At 39.8% G+C, this 23210-nt stretch overlaps 2 protein-coding genes across 3 annotated transcripts in view; one reads left to right on the forward strand and one right to left on the reverse strand.

Annotated features, from left to right (window-relative positions):
- Window positions 1-23210, reverse strand: part of LOC310632727 (uncharacterized protein) — a 474991-nt gene that overhangs the window by 176754 nt on the left and 275027 nt on the right. The gene's annotated exons all lie outside the window — the stretch shown is intronic.
- PTBP1 (polypyrimidine tract binding protein 1) overlaps window positions 12508-23210 on the forward strand; it is a 40649-nt gene continuing 29946 nt past the window's right edge. Inside the window, exons 1-2 of one of the 2 annotated variants that reach the window (XM_083356666.1) lie at window positions 12508-12776; window positions 17683-17713. In XM_083356666.1, the coding sequence (XP_083212792.1) occupies window positions 12769-12776; window positions 17683-17713 (39 nt within the window). In that variant the 5' untranslated portion in view covers window positions 12508-12768. The remainder of the gene's footprint in view (window positions 12777-17682; window positions 17714-23210) is intronic. The other variant, XM_083356667.1, reaches the window with a different exon arrangement.

The raw sequence follows: 23210 nt of genomic DNA on the forward strand, positions 1-23210 counted from the left end.
CCAAGATCGCAGGTCAAATGCTATGTAATTTAAAATAAAAATATAAAGCAATGAAAGCGTTAACATACGTTAAGATGTTCAAAATGTAAAAACTAATGACCAGTGTGGTAGAGATAAACCTTTGCAAGATCTCATATGCAAAATTGGAAAAAAAATGCTTGTTGTATGCATCTCAGCTGAAATTAGAAGGAAAAAAAATCAAAAACATTCAGAAATCTCTTGAAAGTTATTAGATTTCCAGTTGCCTCTTCCTGACAAAACTAGATGAGAAGCAAAGCATCTTCAAAGAAAAACAAAAAAGCCCAGTTGACTCCTGAAAAAGCACCTTTGAGGCCAACCATGACCTGGATGTCTGAGAATCTTCATAGATCCTGGCAAAACTGTAATAATGGTATACAGTAGTGTTGAAATGCTGGCTAATTAAATGACAATTTTTCACAGAAAAACAGTAAAAGTTTAATCAGAAATGGAACACAACATATAGATTTTTCAAGTTTCTTAGCTCTCTCACTGATAGCGATAAATGCAATCCTGGTATTACTTCCTTATCCTTCATTTAATCTCATTTAATGTACTAATGCAATCCATTTAGAAATTACTGTAGGACACTGATAACCAATAGAATGACAAACTGTTTTGATAGTTTTAACTTTTTATACATTCTATATTTGCAAATAAAATGACATTCACTTGAAAAAATAGGCCAGGATAGAAGAGGTGGTTTTTACTCTGTTCTTAGCAGCTTCTGGCCCATTTACAATATTTTGTCAGGAACTTTCCATGACATGCAGAAGGGATGAAAGAAAAGGAGGACATTTGAGCCCTCCTACATGAATAAATAATCCAGAAATTGAATTATTTAGCAGTAGATCTAATAGACTAAAAAGCTGCAATACCCAAGCCTCTTCTGAATACCATTACCCAGCTTGTCATTTCTCTCTTCTCCAACAGATCTCAATAGTAAAGCAGCAAGAATTCAGAAAACTTGAAATATTTTAAGAAAAAAGGTGGAACAGCGATTTTTGGTGGAGGGGAACGTTTCTATTTATACTGGAGAAGGACAAGCTGCCCTTCATATTTATTTTGTGGGAAAGTGGGAGAGTTGCAATGTGGAAGTAATGACTAAAGAGTAATTACATGAAAATTTAATCACATTTAGGCAGGGCTCACACAATAATGCACAATAACCTTAACCCAAATGAAGCTTTTAGTGTAAGTATGCTTAAGAACATGGCTCATCTACTTGTAACTGGAGAATTGACCATTGGTGAGGGTGAAATGGCTCCTTTGCAAAGATTGTTCCACATATGTCCTTTTGTAAGGAGGCAGTCGCTGAAATTTTACATCTAAAATTCAGTTCTGTATGAGGGAAGCTGACCAAATTGGACGTTAAATATATACACAGATGGACATGCCTTTCGGATATCCAGGCTTTGTGATTTCAACAAAATTCCTTAGCATGGTAGGCAGGAAATGGCTGATGTTTCTTACGGTTAACACAAGGAAATGAGTAATCAGAAGATTCTAGAGGAGTACAGAAAGCAAGAAAAGTGTTGAAAATGCATGGAAAGAATGATGAAATAAATCTGCCCATTTACAAAAGAAAGGCCAGGAAGGTTAGGAAGGTCAGAGAGAAAAAAAATAATAATGATTTATATCCACATGGGAATTTTGCTTAGATTTATCTATTTGGTTACAGTTTCATTTTAAATAACCATACACATAATAAGAAAAGATAGATAAGAAGGGCTAGGAAATCATAGAGCCAGTAACTGTATTCATAGATCTCATTAATTTTAGCTATGATTATCTGAATTGGTTGGAAATTACTGATTACTGATTAATTTCCCTTTGTTTACAATTTGCAACTGCAGAATTCACATAACACATAAGGCCAAGCAAATAAAATCATAGTTTTGTTGGAAGTTAGCACCCACCCACCCTCCTAGAGAAGGAAATATTTTGGGGGGATATTAAAAAGGCATAATATTATATTTCCCCAAAGGATCTTAAAGGCAAAAAAGCAGGCCCAGTTTTTCTTAATAGCCCCAAGCAGAAACTAGGCAGAGGCCAGGTCTGTAGAATTGCAGATTTGATAATCCTATTCAAAAAGGTTGCAGCCTTGAAGCTAGGAGATAATAGTAATAGTAATAATAATAATAATAATAATAATAATAATAATAATAATAATAATAATAATAATAATAATAAAAGTTGGAAGGGACCTTGGAGGTCATCTAGTCCAACCCCCTGCTCAGGCAGGAAACCTTATACCATTTCAGGCAAATGGCTGCCCAGTCTCTTCTTAAAAACCTCCAGTGTTGGAGCATTCACCACTTCTGGAGGCAGGTTGTTCCACTGGTTAATTGTTCTAACTGTCAGGAAGTTTCTCCTTAGTTCTAGGTTGCCTCTCTCCTTGACTAGTTTCCATCCGTTGCTTCTTGTACTGCCTTCAGGTGCTTTGGAGAATAGCTTGACTCCCTCTTCTTTGTGGCAGCCCCTGAGATATTGGAACACTGCTATCATGTCGCCCCTCACCCTTCTCTTCGTTAAATTTGACATACCCAATTCGAGCAACCGTTCCCTATATGTTTTAGCCTCCAGCCCCCTAATCATCTTTGTTGCTCTTCTCTGTACCCTTTCTAGAGTCTCGACATCTTTTTTACATCGTGGTGACCAAAACTGGATGCAATATTCCAGGTGTGGCCTTACCAAAGCATTGTAAAGTGGTATTAGTACTTTACTTGATCTTGATTCAATCCCTCTGTTAATGCAGCCTAGCACTGTGTTGGCTTTTTTGGCGACTGCAGGACACTGCTGGCTCATATTGAAGTGATTGTCTACTAAGACTCCGAGATCCCTCTCACAGTTACTACTATTGAGCAAGGTACCACCTATACTATACCTATGCATTTGATTTTTCCTGCCTAAATGTAGAACCTTACTTTTTTCACCATTGAATTTCATTTTGTTAGATAGTGCCCAGTGTTCGAGTCTGTCCAGATCCTTCTGTATCTTAAGCCTATCTTCTGGAGTATTGGCTATTCCTGCCAGCTTGGTGTCGTCTGCAAATTTGATGAGTTCCCCATCTATCCCCTCATCCAAATCATTAATGAAGATATTGAAGAGCACTGGGCCCAGAACAGAGCCCTGGGGCACCCCACTACACACTTCCTTCCATGTAGATGCGGTTCCATTGAGGACCACACGCTGAGTACGGCCTGTCAGCCAGCTACGAATCCATCTGGTGGTTATGCTATCTAACCCACATTTTTCTATCTTATCAAGTAATAGGTTGTGATCTACTTTATCAAATGCCTTACTGAAATCCAAGTAAATTATATCTACAGCATTCCTCTGGTCCACTAGTTTTGTCACTTGGTCAAAGAATGTAATAAGATTTGTCTGGCATGATCTGTTTTTGAAAAACCCCTGTTGACTTTTAGTGATGACTTTGTTTGCATCAAGGTGTTCGCTGATTTGTTGTTTGATTATCTTTTCCAGAATCTTCCCAGGTATTGAGGTCAGGCTGATAGGTCTGTAGTTTCCTGGATCTATTTTTTTCCCTTTTTTGAAGATGGGAACTACATCAGCTCTTTTCCAGTCCTCTGGTAGTTCCCCAGTGTTCCAGGATCTTTGAAAAATATAGTTCAGTGGTTCTGAGATCACATCTGCCAGTTCCTTGAGAACTTTGGGGTGTAATCCATCTGGTCCTGGTGATTTGAACTCGTCTAGGCTGGACAGGTGCTCACTTACCATTTTCTTGCCTATCTTAACTTGCGTTTCTATTCTGTTTTTTATGGCACTGGTTTGGGTAGGTTGGACTGTTTTTTCCTTTTGTGTAAGGACAGATGCAAAAAACGAATTAAATAGTTCTGCTTTCTCCCTATTGCTTGTCACCTTCTTGCCACTTTCACCCACTAATGGACCAATCATTTCCTTAACTTTTTTCTTGTTTTTTATATGTTGAAAGAAGCATTTTTTGTTATTTTTGACTTTGGTCGCAAGCCTTAGTTGATGGGATTGGAAAGACAAAGACCCCTAAAATCTACATACCCCATCCAAACTCTAAAGACATGAACTTTTTAGGACATAATAGAATTAACCCACCACCCTCACAATACCAAAAGGATGCGCTGAACCTCAGGCCAAAGTTCATGCCACAGGAACAGAAACTCCAAACACAAAAGCACAAGAAGGTATAAAAATCCACCACTCCCAGCTGCAAGTGGTCATTCTTTAATAAATTATAACCTCCTTTCTAAAGCGGTCTCCATTTTATTTATTCCCGGCTTGGACTGGACCCTGATGAAATTTTTTCTTTCCAGTTTCTCATGATCTGTGAACTAGGACAAAGATGCCTTTCGCCACCGTGCAATCTAGCAACCCTTCTTGAAATATTTTTATATCCATTTTCTATTCATCTCTATTTTTTCCATACAACACTACTTCAAGAGCATTGGTTACCAATTTCCTTTTGGTTGAAATTCAGTGGACTGATTGTCACCTGTAATGTCCTTCATAGCTCACAACTTGTGCGACTGCCTGTTCTCAATACTACCTGCCTAATTAGATCTTCCTGGATTATTGACTGCAATATGTTTTACGTGAAGATCATCCAGAAACTATAGCTGGTTCAAAATCCAGCAGTGCAAGCAATAAGTCATTTCTCGCTACACCCATTTCTCACAGTGAGGTTGCTATGTGGCTTCCAGGTGCTGATAGTTATATAAAACTCTTTGTGGCATAGGACCTAGTTAACTCAGGGACCACTGGTCTCACATTGCTTCTTCCTGCTTGGTTCATGTCAGACAGAATGGCTATGCTTCAGATCTGCTCAATTAAAGGATGCCATCTTGTGGGATTCAGGAAGCATTCCTTCTCTGTTGTTGTTGTTGTTGCTGCTGCTGCCCTGTGGGACAACATCCCCAGAGATACAGATGGTGCTCTTAAGACCTGGGGTTAATATATTATATGTTCATGGGGATCCTGTTATGTTTTTATTGTTATTGTTGTTTTGAGCCCGGGCTGTCATGTTCTATTTTATGTTTTCTATCTTTTTAACTATTTTGTGTATTTGGATTTTGTATGCTGTCCAGTAGAATAGCCAGCCACAATAAATGTAATTAAATAAATCTATACATACATGCATACATCTGCCTCCATATTCCTTCACTCAGGGAAGGAAGGCCCTCTTCAAGGATCACAGCGACCTCAGTTGCTGACTCCCCTTGTGGAACAGCATTTCCCCGAAAGTTCCTATTCTGTTGACTTTCAGGAAAGGAATTAAAGTGTGGTTTTCCAGCAGGCCTTGGGAGAGAATGTTGTGATGTTTTTTCCTTGGGAGAGTAGAATTTGTCTGCTAAATTGATTATGTGCCCAGCAGGGTATGTTATAAATTGTTGCTGACATATTTTGGTGTTATTATATTTTTATATTTTAACCTAACTTATGAACAGTGGAACATATGCCACAGAAACCTTTGCAAATGGAACAGCTTGTAAGTCCATTAAACTGAAACAAAAATAATTAAATGTTTCTCTTTCTAGATTGTAGGCTCACAAAGTAAAATTAATGAGCAGTTTGCTGCTTATGGAACTTACTGACACAATATGTGGTTGTGTGCATTGCTTAGCACCTTTAACACCTTAAGACCAGATAAATTAATGGAATAGGCAAGAGTTTTCAGTCTCCATTTGTTAAACAGAAGCTCCATATTTTATAAAAGTCTGTCTGAATAACTAAACAATGGGAAGCAGAAGGACCAAAAGAACAATTGTTTATTTCATGCCCTATTCACAGATTTCCTAGAATTGTTCTTCCATTTTCAATATAGTTTTACACAATTCATTTTAGCAGCAGAATCTAGATTTCTTGTAGAAATTTAGTGCTTTAGGTCAGTGTTTCTCAACTAAACAACTTAAGATGGGTGAACCTCAACTCCCAGAATTCTCCAGCCTAGGCATGGACTAGGACAGGGGTGTCAAACTGCCGGCCCGCAGGACAGTTGCATCATGCAGAGGCCGTGCCCACCCCAGCTCCAGCAATGTGAAAAAAATCATGATACGTCGTGACAATGACACCTGTGGACTAGGAAATTCTGGAAGTTGAAGTCCACATGTCTTAAAATTGCTGAGGCTTTAGGTATAGAGAGGATCCTGACCAAACATTTACTAGTTAAGGAGGAAAAGCTATTTAATTTTATCCTAAGTGGTGGGAGTTGGACTGACAGTGAAATGAAATCACTCCTCAATGAAACTCAATATTGTGAAGTAATATAATAGTGTGTGTTATTTTGCTCGTACACACACAATTTATGGACATCTGGCAAACTGGAGATAGGACAACTGAGTTGAAATGATGGGGCAGAAAACTGAACTATAGGCTTCATTCTCTTGTATTTTTTTTCCTTATTTAAGGTTAATTTTAAACAATACCATGCTGTTATCTTAATTACATTTTCCTGAGCGTAAGGTAAGATAACCTTTATTGTCATTTTTTTTACTGTGGGCACGACACACATCAAAAATGAAAATGAGTTGCCTGCTCTCAAAGTGAACACATATATGACACACACCTAAATGTACTATATACAACATATACATGCTATATACAACTTTACTCATGCATTCCATGGGAAAGTTTAACTTATATGGTAGGGCTCAATGACAACCAATAAACCTGGCAAGGATTCCGATTGATGTTAGCCCATTTTGTTTAATGCTAGGGCTTCTCCAGACTGGGTGGCCACCAAAACGCCCTGATCTGATGATCACTTGTCCCAAAGAGCCACAAAAATGGCTGGTCAACTATTCTGATATCTTGAAGAAAGCAGACCCAGAAGGCACGTAATCCAGAGAGCTGTCCCAAGACTCTGTTCTGAAGAACACTTAGAATGAGGCATTTGAACTACTGGTGAGATAGGAAGGTCCTGGGTTAAGGGATTGCTGGCTGGCCCTTGGTGGTTTTGACCTGGTCACACAATTTTTTGTGAAAATTCTTACCCGATTAATTTACTGTCTTAAGAACACTGGTGAAGAGAATCTGCCATTCTTTCAGTTCACTGGAAACTATCTTTCATGTTTTTTGAATAAATTCTCCCTGTACAAAGAAACAAAAAAGTCCTCAACACAGAGCTTGACTGTGCCATTATCTTGTTCTACTGAAACAATGAGAGAAATGACAAAACTGGGCGCGCAGGATTCCAAATCATGCATTCCAAAGAACCATGCTCTTTTTTAAGTTTTGCTGCTGAACAATTGCTACAATATGTCTCGACTGTGGACCACATATGTAGGTGCAAATGCAGGTTGATGTGATAACTTCCTTTAACCATAAGGCCTGTATGAACCAACCTTGCTTTCTTCCTTCCTTCCTTCCATTTTGATACTTTGGTCCTCCATTTTAACTTTGGTGCTACATGGCTAAGTTTATTAACATCTATACAAATATTAAACAAACCAGATAATCACTCAGCATGATTCAATAATCCATTTTTTGTGAGTTGTAAATCATTCTAGAGAATTTTTTTAAAAAAAGCATTTCTATGTTCTTCAGAGGCTATTGAAGAAGAGTGCGAAGAGGAAATAATAATGAGGGAAATTGGAAAACCCATGGTTCCTCTACTGTAGTTGATTATGAATGAAGCAAAACAAAGCCTAAGAATAAATAGGAAAACATAAATCCTAAAATTTAACATCTTAATGCTTTTTACTGTACTTCCAAGAAGTCACCATAAGTTCATTTCTCTACTAAAAATTGGTTGTACCTTCTAAAGTTATCTAAACGTTGTGCCAAAATTATACTAATGATAACCAGTTTTGTATCACTTTATTAATGGCTGGATGATGCTATGAATACTTTGTATGTCAACTAGTAGTGAAATGACTAGAATAAAATTTCTGTTCACAAACTTAGTTCCTCATAAAAATTGCTTTATGCCAACTAAGTGTTAGGCACGACCTGAAATAAGAATGGGGAACAATGCCAGCACCCTACAATGTCTTAAATTTCTCCTATATTTGGAATACAAATACGTGTTCCATATCCTGAGAATCAATAGAAATTTAGTTTACCTCCTTAATTAGGTTCACAAGATTTTACACTACACCCATCATATCAGTGAAGGCATTTTTAACATTGTCAGAGGAACAGCAGCAAGGCTTGGTTAAGCATCATGCAAGAGAGATCACAATGAGAATGTTTTGTGTGGGAAATGAAGCTAGGTCCTTCATGTCCATAAGGGAGCTTTATTCTGTACTGTAGTGCAGGAGGAAAGAGAAAAATCTATTCTATGAAGATGTTAAAAGTCAACACTGACTTGATGGCACATAATCAATTAATATTCCCTATTGAGTGGCTAAGTTCACATGATTTTTCATTATGGCTGGGTTCACATATCACATAAAGGCATAAATCCTGGTTTCCACCCATAATGGCTGGAGTCACATATTGAACTATGCCAGAAACAAACCGTATTACAATATAATAATAATAATAATAATAATAATAATAATAATAATAATAATAATAATAATAATAATAATTTTATTTATATACTGCCCTTCTCCCAAAGGACTCAGGGCGGTGAACAGGGCATATATATAAAAAATACAAAAATACAAAAGTTAAAAGAAAATTAAACATATGCCCAGCTAAAAACAATAAATACAAATATTAAGAATAAAAAACCCAACCACCCCCCATCAGGCCAAGCCGGCTTGTTCAAACAAATGCGTTTTCAGATCGCGACGGAAGGAGCGAAGGTCGGGCGCCATCTGGACCTCAACCGGCAACCGATTCCATAGCTCCGGGGCGCCCACAGAGAAGGACCTCCCCCTGGGGGCCACCAATCGACATTCTCTGATCAGTGGCACCCTGAGGAGGCCCTCTCTGTGGGAGCGCACGGGGCGGAGGGAAGTTGATGCTGGCAGCAGGTGCTCCCTAATATGACAATATGACAATTCCAAGGGTCCCGTTTCATCCTCCAAGCTCTTTGAACTATTCTAACCAACTGATCTGCAATATTTCAGCTGAACATGATGGCAGAATAACATTTTATGTGTCTTTGTTGTCACCTACTGGTCATCAGTAACAGAGTAACAGAGTGAGCGCCTGTTACTCGTCCCAGCTTCTGCCAACCTAGCAGTTCGAAAGCACGTAAAAATGCAAGTAGAAAAATAGGGACCACTACAGTGGGAAGGTAACAGCGTTCCGTGCGCCTTTGGCGTCTAGTCATGCCGGCCACATGACCACAGAGACGTCCTCGGACAAGCGCTGGCTCTTCGGCTTTGAAACGGAGATGAGCACCGGCCCCTAGAGTTGGAAACGACTAGCACGCCTGTGCGGGGGAACCTTTACCTTTACTGGTCATCTGGATTTTTGCAGCTTAAATCTGGTAGCCCATTTCTAATACTGTCTTCTAATGTTTCATTCATCCATCTGGTCAATATGTCGAGCACAGAAATTACCAGGAACCTAGCATCTTGTTCATCCTGGTACAGGTAATCCTATATCAGGTAGTCCTTGAGGTACGACCACAATTGAGGCCAAAATTTATGTTGCTAAGTGAAACATTTGTTGAATGAATTTTTTCCCATTTTAGAACCTTTCTTGCCACAGTTGTTAAGTGAATCAGTGTAGTTGTTAAGTTAGTAACATGGTTGTTAAGTGAATCTGACTTCCCCATTGACTTTGCTTGTCAGAAAAATTGCAAAAGGGATATGACTCCAGGACACTGCAACTGTCATAAATATGAATCAGTTGCCCAGTGTCTGAATTTCGATTATGTGACCATGGGGATGCGGCAATGGTTGTAAGTGTGAAAAACGGTCATAAGTCACTTTTTTCATTGTTCTTATAAATTTGAACGGTCACTAAATGAACTGTTGTAAATCAAGGACTACCTGTACTTATTCTTTTATTTCTTTTTACGGTGATGAATAAGGGGAAAAATCATTGGTGGGGGCAGCAAGAGCCAACCCTTCTCTGGAGCAGGACATGGCAATTGGTTCCCATGGACTCAAAACAGCAACACTTCCAATACTCTCATCTCAGCATTTGCTCTGGTAAAGGTAAAGGCTCCCCCGCACATGTGTGCTAGTCGTTTCCGACTCTAGGGGCCGGGGCTCATCTCCATTTCAAAGCCGAAGAGCCAGCGCTTGTCCGAGGACGTCTCCATGGTCATGTGGCTGGCATGACTAGACGCCGAAGGCGCACGGAACGCTGTTACCTTCCCACCGTAGTGGTCCCTATTTTTCTACTTGCATTTTTACGTGCTTTCGAACTGCTAGGTTGGCAGAAGCTGGGACGAGTAACAGGCGCTCACTCTGTTACACGGCACTCGGGATTCAACCCACCAAACTGCTGACCTTCTGATCGACAAGCTCAGCGTCCTAACCCACTGAGCCACCGCGTCCCATTTGCTCTGGAGAAGCAACTAAAACACAAGTTAATTGGCTCCACTGTAGAAATGTGCTTAAAGTGCCACTGTTGGGATAGAGGAGTACAGGACTGTCAGCCCAGGGTCAAAGATAACACAGTGAAACCTACCTGAGTCCACCTGCTTACACTTGCTGGACAGAATCTTACCAAACTTAAGCTATAACTTTCTTACCTGACTTTATCCTGAGATGTAACAACCCTGAATCTCGTGCCCTCCCCCTCCCCTGGCACTGCACAGTCTCTTAATTTGGGCTTCTCTATGGAATATATTGCCCAAAAAAGTTCTGTACTGTTAAGACTACCCTCCAGTGCTTCTCCAGGTGCATATGGAATATATTGCCCAAGAAAGCTTTGTACTGTTAAGACTACCCTCCAGTGCTTCTCCAGGTGCATATTCCATCACAAGTAATGACCTCTGCTTTTAGTTAGCACAATCTGTGTTTTTAGGTCAATCAATGTGTTTCCTGGGTTGGTGGGCTGGGGGAGTGGGGGAGAGGGGATGGTTCTGTGTGAGTGGCAGGCGCATGGGAATTGTTGTTGTTGTTAGGTGCAAAGTCGTGTCCGACCCATCGCGACCCTATGGACAACTTTCCTCCAGGCCTTCCTGTCCTCTACCATCTTCTGGAGTCCATTTAAGCTCATGCCTACTGCTTCAGTGACTCCATCCAGCCACCTCATTCTCTGTCATCCCATTCTTCTATTGCCCTCAATCTTTCCCAGCATTAGGCTCTTCTCCAGTGAGTCCTTCCTTCTCATTAGGTGGCCAAAGTATTTGAGTTTCAACTTCAGGATCTGGCCTTCTAAAGAGCAGTCAGGGTTGATCTCCTCTAGGACTGACCGGTTTGATCGCCTTGCAGTCCAAGGAACTCGCAGGAGTCTTCTCCAGCACCAGAGTTCAAAGGCCTTAATTCTTTGGCGCTCAGCCTTTTTTATGGTCCAACTTTCACTGCCATACATTGCAACTGGGAAGACCATAGCCTTGATTATGCACACTTTTGTTGACAGGGTGATGTCTCTGCTTTTTAGTGCGCTGTCTAGATTTGCCGTGGCTTTCCTCCCCAGGAGCAAGCGACTTTTAATTTCTTGGCTGCAGTCTCCGTCTGCGGTGATCTTGGAGCCCAGGAAAATAAAATCTGTCAGTACCTCCATTTCTTCCCCATCTATTTGCCAGGAATTGAGAGGGCCGGATGCCATGATCTTGGTTTTCTTAATGTTAAGTTTCAACCCAAGGAGAGTTACAGCCACCCAAATTTCTGGGATAAGGTGTTCCATCAAGTCAGAACCATCACCAAGATGGCCCGTTCATGCAGGCCATGAAGCCTATGAGAATACATGCCAATATATTCTTTTGTGTATTCGTCATTTGTAAAGCACGAATGGGCAGCTGTAGAGTTGTTGAAGAGCCCATGGTTAGGGGTTGGTAGAAATTGTGGTCTGGGTTACAGCGGGGTTTAAATATATATAACTTTTTAAAAAAAAACTACCAAGAATGACTACATATCACGAAGTCTTATAAAAAGTTAAATTTCAAGTCACTTTGGGCAAAACGGCTTTGAATTCTCCAAGAAAGAATATAAAGGGAGGACATGTGGTGGTTATAAATACAAAATATTCTTATCAAAGAATGGGCAGGCAGAAAAACGAGCTCAAAGAACAGTCAACGAGTCTAGCAAACTGTGCTACAATCACCCTCTTTCTGTTGTCTTCAACTTGCCCGGACAACTTTTTTTTAAAGTCTTTCAGTTAGATTCCCCGGCGGACTATGGTTCTGCCATCTTTCAAAAGAGCCGCCACGGCTTCAAAGCTTGGCCTTCGACGCCACCATTCAACTATGGCCGTCCCGAGAGCAAGTCGCCCTTTGGATTCATTTGCCCGTAGCCACAATGGCGGCCGGGACAAACCGCGTTCAAACTGCGAATGGAAGCAAAAAAAAAAAAGAAAAAAACCCCTCAACCCTCTACCTCTTTTAAGATGGCCGCCACCCCCCCCCCCGCGTCTTCACTGCCAGCGCTCAAGAAGGCCTCGCAAATCCCGCGGCGGGCAATGCAACCGCGAGCCGGAGCCCATCTTCGCCCCCGTCGCTTAGCTTCCACCAATGAGAAACCCCCGTCGGCTCGCGCTGGGTCGAAACGGCGAGATTCCGTTGCCTGCGCCGTCAAAAGCAACAGCCGAAGCAGCCAATGAGTTTTTAGCGTCGGGAAGGAGTCGAGGGCGGAGCCTTTTAGCGCCGCCATTTTGTGAGTCTATATAACACGTAGCCGTTGGATCCGCTCCTGCTACTCCGGCGCCTGCACTCCGGTTCCCTTCGGGTTGCCTTCGTGTGCCATGGACGGGTAAGCGATAACGAGAGCGTGGCGTGGCGTGGCGGAAGGGGGGGGGGGAACGGCGTAACCTGTGAGGCGATATTGTTTCGGGAGGGCGAGGAAGGGAGGGAACTCGTGGCTTTACCTGGCCGGGTCGCATAACTGAGGCGAGGGAGCGGCCACTCTCCGTCCAACGTGAGAGAAATCGCCGGAGGCGGCTGTGGGTGTGCAAGGGAGACAGAAACTGGGCCACTCGCACCATGGCAAAAACTTTGGCCGAGTTCTGGAAAGAGACTTGAGAAGATCGGGGGGGATACGCGTACCGCCGTCCCAGGACAGCCCCCCCTCCTCCTCCTCCTTTTCTCTCTACTGGAATTTGCCCTTCCTTTTTAAAAGTTCTGCGCCGGCGCCGCCATCGCTCTCCCTCCCTTCCTCGCTCTTTCTGCGCGCGCACGCTCCCGGCCCTCCGTTCTCTTAAAATAATCCTCCACCCGCGCGTCTCCTTGGCGCGCGCGGCCTAAAGATCCGGCGGCCCGCTGCCGATATTCCGCGCCTCGAGTTCTGTCTGCGGCCCTTCCCGCCTACCATTTCCGGCTCGTGGTTCATGGTTTTCCCCAACCTGGTCCCTACCCCTCACCCCCGTTGCTTTAATTCAGAGGTCTTCAAACTCGGCCCTTTTATGACTCGTGGACTTCAACTCCCAGAATTCCTCAGCCAGACACGCTGGCTGAGGAATTCTGGGAGTTGAAGTCCACGAGTCATGAAAGGGCTGAGTTTGAAGACCCCTGAATGTGCTCGGTGGGGGCAAAACTCGTGTAGTTGTCGACCTGGGGTGTGTGCCGGGTTGCCGTAACTGGCGCGGCCTTTGCTCCCGTCTCCTCCCCTCCGGCGCTTTTTTTTACTCAAAAGTCCCAAATGCGTGACTTTTGCTCAGCGTTCCGGATATGAGCGCGCCCGTGCGTCCTCGCCCCTTTACTCGCTTCTCCATTTTTTTTTTAAATTAACTCTCAAGGTAGTTCCTGCTGTGTTCGGCTGCCTCGTGCTCGCCTTCTGGCCACGCCCCCTTCCCACATTCGGCCGCCTTCCGTCGCCCGGATATTAATTAGCCTAAGGCAGGGGTAGGCAACCTCGGCTCTTTTATGACTCATGGACTACAACTCCCAGAATTCCTGAGCCAGCTTGGCTGGCTCAGGAATTCTGGGAGTTGAAGTCCATGAGTCATAAAAGAGCCGAGGTTGCCTACCCCTGGCCTAAGGGCTTTCTTTTCTGCCTCCGCCCTAATCCCACTCTTGCTTCTCTTTGACTTTAAAAGACAAAATAATTTCGGAGTGGGGAGACATAAAAACACGTGCATTAAAGAAAATAAAAGGTATAGTCCTTTACGCGGTTTATGTAATGACCGGTGACCCAAAAGTTGGAGGCATCTATGAGATAAAATGGTGTTGGGAGTTTTTTTTTAAAGGCGGCGTGATGGTTTGACACAGTTGGGAGATCAAATACGTTTAGCCTAAAGAGTCAAGAGTTGTGGAGGGAAGATGAATGATGTGGGGGAGATAGAGAAATTTAATACGCCTTTCTAATGACTTCTGAATGTTCAGTGATGCGATTCCTGATATGATGTTCTGTATTCAGAGTAGGTTCTTTTATCTAATTGGTTTTTATTCCATGGCACCCATCATTTAAAAAACATTTAAGTTACATTTGAGTCCTAGATCCCTTCGTTTGCTTTGTTTCAAGTATTTTCTAATCCGAGTGAAACCTAGTATGTATCCTTCTCCCTTCAATGCAGTTCCCTATCATATCTTGATTCAAAGAATTTAATTTTGCTCATTAAGCCAAAAGGCTTAAGAGCAATTAATGATTGTAACATGACAGACAGTTCTGCAGTGTAGCCTTCAAGTTTACAGTTCATTTTAAAAATGAAACTTTTGTAAGTAAGAATAGGGAAGCAAGTTACATATCAGTTCATACTATTAAGATCAGCTCAGGTATAAATAGCTAATGAATTATTATCCACCAGGTAATAGCTGCAGAATACCAAAAACAAATGTCATTAACTAATATTGAATATTTAAAAAACCAAACTCTGAAATTTCTGACCTCATAGCAGAATATTTTAAAGAGATCTGTAGGACACCTGGAAAACTATAAGCTGGGTAGCTCTAAGCAAACTGTTAGTAATGAAAAAAATAAAACACATGGCGAAGAAACATTTTTAAAAGAAAATCATGGATTCCATAAGGATAAACTTACATTATTTGAGTGTGTCAGCAACACAGTCTGTACTTGGGTTTTCAGAAAGTCTTTGATGAAGTTCTTCATTAAGGGCTCTTGAGTAAACATAGTAGCTGATTGATATTCTTATCGCTTAGATGCAACATAGGTCTAAATCCAATTTCAGGGAAACAGCAACTGGAGGGAAGTATATCTTCATCTCCTAATGTAAACATTTCTTTGGCTACATTGTAAAATAAAAGGAGGACTAAGATGGATCTTGGCCTAATCCATCAAGACTTGCAAATGCTGTGCTTTTGCTTCTTTTCTTTATTTACTCCAAACCTTTGTACTGGTAACTGAGTTAATTGAAATATACTTCTAATATATTTAAAAATTGTGATAATCTTTGCTGTTGATATATTTAAAAGCTATTTCATAGGATAGTAATATTTCCCCTTATTTCATTATGTTTATTTTATACTTGAAGTTGTAGCCTTTTATCTTCCTTTTTGTGGATGTGGTCAGAACTATATCTTAGAAATACATTCCCATCCTTGTGTCATCAACCTTCAGAAGACAGGGCAAGTGATAAAATGCAGATAGTGCAAAAATCCACTTATCAACTTGCATAAGATATTGAGATGCAGTTATAAAAGAGTGAACTTTTGAAGTTATACCGTATGTTTTGTCATTTTAGTGTCACCTTGACTAGTTGGAGAAACTGCTCTACATCCATCCCATTTTTCATATATCAGGCATTTATTTTTATCTATTCATGAACCTGGTCAAGTTTTTAAACAGAACTTTTTTCTTTGATGACTGGACAAAAGTTGTCAAAACTCTCTGAATGATGGGCAAACCTATATTATATGTATTATTTGTAGATAATTGAACAGCAAGTACTATACTTTGTTTCTTCATTTGCAAAGCATAGTTCCAGAAAAAAATCCTCCCTCGTAACTTTTCTCAATCCATTTTTGGAATCAAGTTTGGCCAGTCTCCACTTTCCTTAAAAAATTTTTTTAGCAGGCTAGTGTACTGTAATTCTTGCTTTACGTTTCCCTTAGAAAGCTTTTTTTATGCCAAGAAATGTTTTCACTTTTCAGTTAATTGTAGATGTTCTTGGTGGGAACTTCATCATTTCTTCCTTCTGTAAACCTAGAAGAATAAAATGCTTCCTGTTATATTTTGCATGAGAATGAAGAATTTCCCTGCAGGCTTTAATGGATGGGATTGTTATCTGGGTGTGGAGATTAGTGGTAGCTTTGTTTTTTATCTAAGCTGTTTAAAGATGATCTTGAATAATAAAAAGTTTAGAAATTTAACTTGGGAGGAGTTACAATGCTTGCATGGATCTTAAGAGGCAAATGATAGACTGTGATATCATCTTGTATAATGGCATTTGTATAATGTCACATTTGTATAATGTCACATGTGAGTTGCCATTTTGGAATTATTACATGGTATTAACTGCCATTATTACAGATACCACTGTATGTTCAAATTCAGTTATTCATTCAGAATAACAGAACAGAATAACAAAGTTGGAAGGGACCTTGGAGATCTTCTATCTAGTCCAACCCTCTGCTCAAGCAGGAGACCCCCATGGGTAGGCAACCTTGGCTCAGGAATTCTGCGAATTGAAGTCCACAAGTCATAAAAGAGCCAAGGTTGCGTACCCCAGCCGTATACCATTTTAGACAAATGGTTGTCTGACATGTAATACTACATACTTATTTTAGCTATTCTGTCAAGCCAGTCAATATCTCTGAAAGTATAAAAAATAATTTCTTGAAAGAACTTAAAGCCTTTTATGCAGCCTTTGTTTCCCCCCCCCAATGTATTTTTTTAAAATTCCATTTATATCCCGCCCTTCTCCGAAGACTCAGGGCGACTTACAAGCTTAGCATTAGCCTTCATTCTATGTATATGCCTGCTTATTAGGGCTTTTGTCCTTGTGACTACTACTTCAGCTTCATTCACAGAAATTCTTATATGCAGTGCTGATGCTGGGAAAGGGGTGTGTAATATGTGCATGCAGGGATAGTTCAATTGCCTTAGGGCTGCCTTAGCTGCCAAGAGAACGTAGGATCTGTTGAAACTGTTGTCAGCTTTGCAATGACGGCTGATGAGTTCATTAAATCCAGGGATTAAAAAACTTACTTGATGCATAAGATTTAAAACAAAGGGTGTAACCTAGTTAGTTAGTCTTGAAAATCAGGTTTTAGATGTAGTTACATGTCTGCAGAAACAATTAACCTTGTACTACCATAAAGCTTAATTTGATGTGGGAAGCATTATAACTAAAAGCCTACTATATAGAGTTGGGTGGAGTATTTTTTTCTCAAGCTTAATAGAATTTGTTTCATTCAGTTTGTCCTCTAACTTGTTTTAAGCATATGGAAATGAATGTCATGTGGCTTTTATGCATGAAATGTATGTGCAATATTGTATATTTGGCTTGAATATAGTCTGAATATTGTATCACATTCTTAGTAAGAGCAGTTTTTGTAGTATTTGTAGTAGTCTTACTGGGAGAGATGTATCTTCCTATGAATTAAATTTCTGATTACTTTTTGGTGTCCAGCACTATTGTAAGCATGCATTGTCTGCTAGGAAATTCACATTTTAACCTTCATTTCATTTTGTTTAATTTCACATATCTTTGATGTATACATGTAAATTGGCTAACTATGTAATCTTTCTTTTTTTTTTACAGCATTGTCCAAGATATAACAGTTGGTACAAAGGTAGGTGTTTTTAATCCCCTCATTGTTTCAGCAACTGCATGTTGTAAACCATTTTCGCAGAACCAGGTTGTTTTAAGACTTAGGTCTCTGAATGTTAATGAAATGAGATTTCCATTGTACTTATCACATTGGTATTGTGTGATGCTTTTCTTGGGAGGGGGTTGCCATATTCCAGGGGAACAGGTTCTTTGGAGCCATCTTGGAAAGATTGCTTAATACCACACAGACTTTTTTGGAAAGCAATTCCCCTCTCATCCAATCTTCTAGACTGTAAAAACTTCAAAAGGAAATATTACATTCTTTGCTGTGTATGGAGAGTAATAGTGAAATTGTAGAGGAACATGCCAGAATTGTGTGAACTTGAGAATGCTTCAGGGATATTTGGTGATATGGAAAAGTGGTATCTGACAGATTTGTGCAAAGAAGGTAACTAAGTTTGATATTCTAAACAGTATTAGATCAGTTCTGCTTGTGGGAAATAATTTTTTGAAGCTTTCAGTTTTCCTCAATGCATTTTGAGAAGTCTTTGTTGAAAGGGTGGTACTTAATTAAAAACTAGTCAAGCTTCTTTGAATAATACAAAACATTATTCAGTCTGGATATTTTGGTCCTAGATTTATCACCATTAATTATAGAGATGACAATGATGAGAAAACATATCAGCAAACATAATGAGAAATAGGTGTTCTGTGAATGCACCCCATCTCTTAGCTGCAAGACATTGTAGTCTTAATATGTTGCTATCTATGAAATGTGAATCTTCTAGATGGCAAGATTTCCAGTCAATTAAATTTATCAGAATTATATTCAAATAGGGAAGCAGGAAGGAAAGGGTGATGTGATTAAAATCTGAGTTGTGAAGAAAAAGAACTTAATTTTGAAAATTATGGCATGCTGGTTATGTTGAAGGCTGCTTGAAGTCTAAAATACTTGAAATATTTGAGATGCCTCAGTTTTTTGTAATTGATTAAAGCTGGTTTTTTAGCTGTTGAAAAACTTGTTTTACTTAAAAAGTATTTCTCAAGTGCTATTGTTGCTACAGTATTGATAATTCAAGAAATATCAATAATTTTAAGAATTTAAGAATTTAAAGAATTAAAAATCCAACAAGTAAAATAATAAACAACTTTGATTGCAGAAGAAGAGCAGCAAAGATAAAAGATTTGAAGGCTAAGCCGTACAATAACCGACTAAGTAAACTACATATGTTTAGCCTAATGAAGAAAAGGTTTAGGGATGACACAGTAGCCAATACTTGGAAGAGTTGTCACAGGGAAGAGGGGCAGAATTTGTTCTCCAAAGCATCTGAAGGCAGGACAAGGGTAGAAGTTGCTCAGAGGAAGATCCAACCTGGAACTAAGGAGAAATTTCCTGAGTGACTAATTTTTTTTTTGAGCAGTATATATTTGTCAAGGTTCCTGATCAATGAGACCAAATAAATCAGAACTCCCAGGCAGGAAAATGCCTCAAAGAACATGTTTATTGGATACATAATATTGGCAGGTTCACAAGTGAAACCTGATCTAAACTTTCCCTACAAGAATCTAATACAATGTAACAATTCCCACCCATGCTACCCAATAGAACACCTTGGCGGGCTTTCTGACTCAACAGACTTCCTCCTTCCCTCCGGCATGGGAATGACCTTGGTTTCCACAAGAGTTGCTCATGTTTAGACTACCAGAAATATCATCTTGTCCCTCCCCTTTTCGTGGCAACCTAGAACGGGAAAAAAATATGGCTGCAGCCAGGTTCGTTGTAGAGCTGACAATATTATTATAAAGTTGTGCCTCATATCAGCTTTACCTAAGGAAAATATATGACTTGGCATGAAATTTATGTCCAACTCCCTCATCACATAAATATCTGTATTACTACAGAAGTAGTGCAAGCTCTGTAATGTGCTTCATTATGCACTGCTTTGACCTTGTTAAGAGAGCTGTTCACTCTGTCAGGCTAGATAGACCTATTGTTGTACAGATACTAGGATCTTTGCCATGGAAACGGCAAATATGGCTTCAGGCCACAAGCCAAGAATGTCTGGAGACATTCCAGGTCTTAATGTGCATCTTCAGTTCTATTACAAGCTAGCTTTTGGTGGGCTTGCTCTAACAGGCTTTATCACATATGTGAGCCACATGTGTTGACATAAAGAAATATTAACTAATGCTTCTCAGATTAAAAAATATGGAAAATATGTGGAGTATGCATCTTTGTCAGTTTTCTGGAAAAATTAACCCTTTAATTCAACAAGACAAGAAAGTATGATTATTTAAACCTAGGCTTAAACATTTGATTGCTGTATTCACATACTAACTGCTGGTGAATTGTATTTTAGGGAGCCACTTTGTGTTAATTGGCTGGTGTTAGGATTTTAGTTCTTATTATCCACTCCAGCTTTATTTGTAAGGTGGGTAGCCATATAAATTTTACATGCATACATACATACAAATATGTGCATGTGTGCTACGCCCAAATATAAACTCTATTATGACATCATGCTGGGCTAGTTCACATGAAATGCCGAATCAAACTATTCTAGCCAGTACTTTGTGTAAACCCAGTTGTTGCATTGCAAATTAAGGAGCATTTAGATCATAGTTCTCATCCAGAATCTGAAGGGTTTTTTCCCTGCTGTATCACTTGCCACAGCATTTCTTACTGTGTTTTTATAAAGTGTATTATGCATGGTACAATCAAGGTTTTAAAATAGTATTTGTGTTTTAGATTCTGAAAAATGAAAATCACAATAACTATTCTGGCAGAAAATATTGATGTCCTCCAACCAAAAGTATTTGTCCTATTTATACTCTTTTATTAGTGTGGAGAAAACAGTTTCTGGAAAGTTTTGCTAATAGGTTTCAATAAGCAGTAAATGTTAAATCAGGTACAGGTAGTCCTCGTTTCACAATTGCCTCAGAGTGTGAACGTTTGCATTTACAGATGTGATGAAAAAGTAACTTTGATGATCAGTCCTCACATTTACAAACTCCACAAGTCTGTAAAGCAAAGGAATGATAGATAAGATCATAACCATAGTTGGGGTTTAACTTAGCAACTGCTTCATTTTAACAACTGAGTTACCAGTTCCAACTGTGTTGCTAAACAAGGACTGCCTGTATCTCGTTTTAAATACAACAGTTAGGATCACATTTTCTGATAATTTAGCCTTCAGATCCCTGAAGGTTAACAAGGATCAAAGAAAGGTATCTTCGTCTCAGTAAGTGGCTAAGAGTAGATAAACAGGTATCGACAGTTATCAAGGAATGCTCTGGTCAACAGTAGTTCTGATACTCCTGAAAATTTGTTTATTTTTAAATGAAGCAAGTTTTATAACCTAAACATGTTTGTGTGAACTTCTACAAATAGACCAAGGCCAAGTGTTTATACTGTAGCCCTGCTGCTCCCTTTTTATTTTGGGGTGGGGTGGGGTGTTGCCATAATTGAACCAATTAGAGGCTGAAATTAGTTTTTATAGTTTCATATATAACTGCCAATCGTTTGATTCAAAGGTTCAGTGAGATAAGAGTATCTCCACATATATTGTTGTCTATCCTATATGATATCAAAACAGGCATCCTGTTTGGGCCCTAGCAACACAATGCTTCCTTTTCCAATATTATCCAGTGGTACATTTATTAAGTGGAACAGCTGGAAACTTCAACTGAGAGACTGACTAGACTCTAGATGAATTTAAAAAGGTAAAGGTAAAGGTTCCCCCGCACATGCGTGCTAGTCGTTTCCGACTCTAGGGGCCGGTGCTCATCTCCGTTTCATAGCCGAAGAGCCAGCGTTTGTCCGAGGACGTCTCCGTGGTCATGTGGCCGGCATGACTAGACGCCAAAGGCGCACGGAACGCTGTTACCTTCCCACCGTAGTGGTCCCTATTTTTCTACTTGCATTTTTACGTGCTTTCGAACTGCTAGGTGGGCAGAAGCTGGGACGAGTAACAGGCGCTCACTCTGTTACGCGGCACTCGGGATTCGACCCGCCAAACTGCCGACCTTCTGATCGACAAGCTCAGCGTCCCAACCCACTGAGCCACCGCGTCCCTTTCTAGATGAATTTACATTGTGCTATTACAGTTTTGTTGAATATTTTGTAGTCTGATTTGTAAAAACTAAGCTATAAATATACAGGAATATGTAAGCAAACTTAGGCAAGAGATTCTGTGTTCACTGTAATGAAATAAAAGCATTAAAACTTGGTTTGGATGAGAATCTTGCAGTGCAATCAATGCACTTGTAAATGTTGGCAGCTGTAAACCTGGGTGTGGAGTTCTGTATCGGACAAGAAAGACTGCATAACTGACTATTCTGAGTCCAAGAACTCAGCCATTTGACAGCCCCACCCTTCAGATCCATTCAGAGTAGAGGTTTATTTTATGACTTGAATCTATAGTAGCTGGAAGAAGTCTGAGAAGGCTAAGAAGAGCAGTACAGCAGAAGATAGCTGTGCTTTTGACCAGTCATGAGATCTTTTTGAAAGACAGACAAAAATTGATTAACAGCTTAGGAACGCAATGGGACCAACAGTTGAAGAGGTGGGGAGGGAACCTAATGTCTTCCAGATTTGCTGAACAAAAATTGCAGAATTCCCAGGCACCAACAATAGTGATAAAGGGCATCAGTTCTATCTCGTTTAAAATTGATCTACCTCTTTACTTTCAACTAATAAATGCTATGCCTTTTAAATTTATTCCATATATTTTATAACTAAACAATAAAGGTGGGGAAGGTGATCCAACAATAATTAGCCTGTATATTAGAATTTCAGAAGATGTCTTGGCTTAACTAGAGTTAGTAGAGACCATATTTCAATCTAAAATCATTGGAGGTAAGTTTTCTAATCAAGGAATTCCAGAATCATTGATGCATCTAACCTAGCTTCCTTGCAGAATATGGTTTATAACAGTAACATATTTTTATAGGAAGAATATATATACTTTTATAAGAAGAAATACTATGGGTGGGAGAGAGAGAGAGAGTGAATGAATGAATGAATGAATTAGGGATACCTGTTCTCTGAATTGAAGCAAAGGTTTTATTCATGTTCCTAAAATTTGCTTACCTAACTTAGGAGGTATTTCAGTTAACTGGAGAATATTAATCATGTGTTAATTGTGTGTCATAAAAGACAGGATATTTAAGTTGCTGAAAGATTTGAAAGAAGTATAACTAGGTAGGATTCCTTTTGTGCCCACATTGAAAATCTGAGACAAAATATATACAGTCATGGCCGAAATTGTTGGCACCCCAGAAATTTTTCCAGAAAATCAAGTATTTCTCACAGAAAATTATTGCAGGAACGCATGTTTTGCTATACACAGGTTTATTCCCTTTGTGTGTATTGGAACACAACAAAAAAGGGAGGAAAAAAAGCAAATTGGACATAATGTCAAACAAAACTCCAAAAATGGGATGGACAAAATTATTGGCACCCTTTCAAAATTGTGGATAAACAAGATTGTTTCAAGCATGTGATGCTCCTTTAAACT

The sequence above is a fragment of the Vipera ursinii genome, assembly GCF_947247035.1.
Source record: "Vipera ursinii genome assembly, chromosome: 1".
NCBI classification, from domain to species: Eukaryota; Metazoa; Chordata; class Lepidosauria; order Squamata; family Viperidae; genus Vipera; species Vipera ursinii.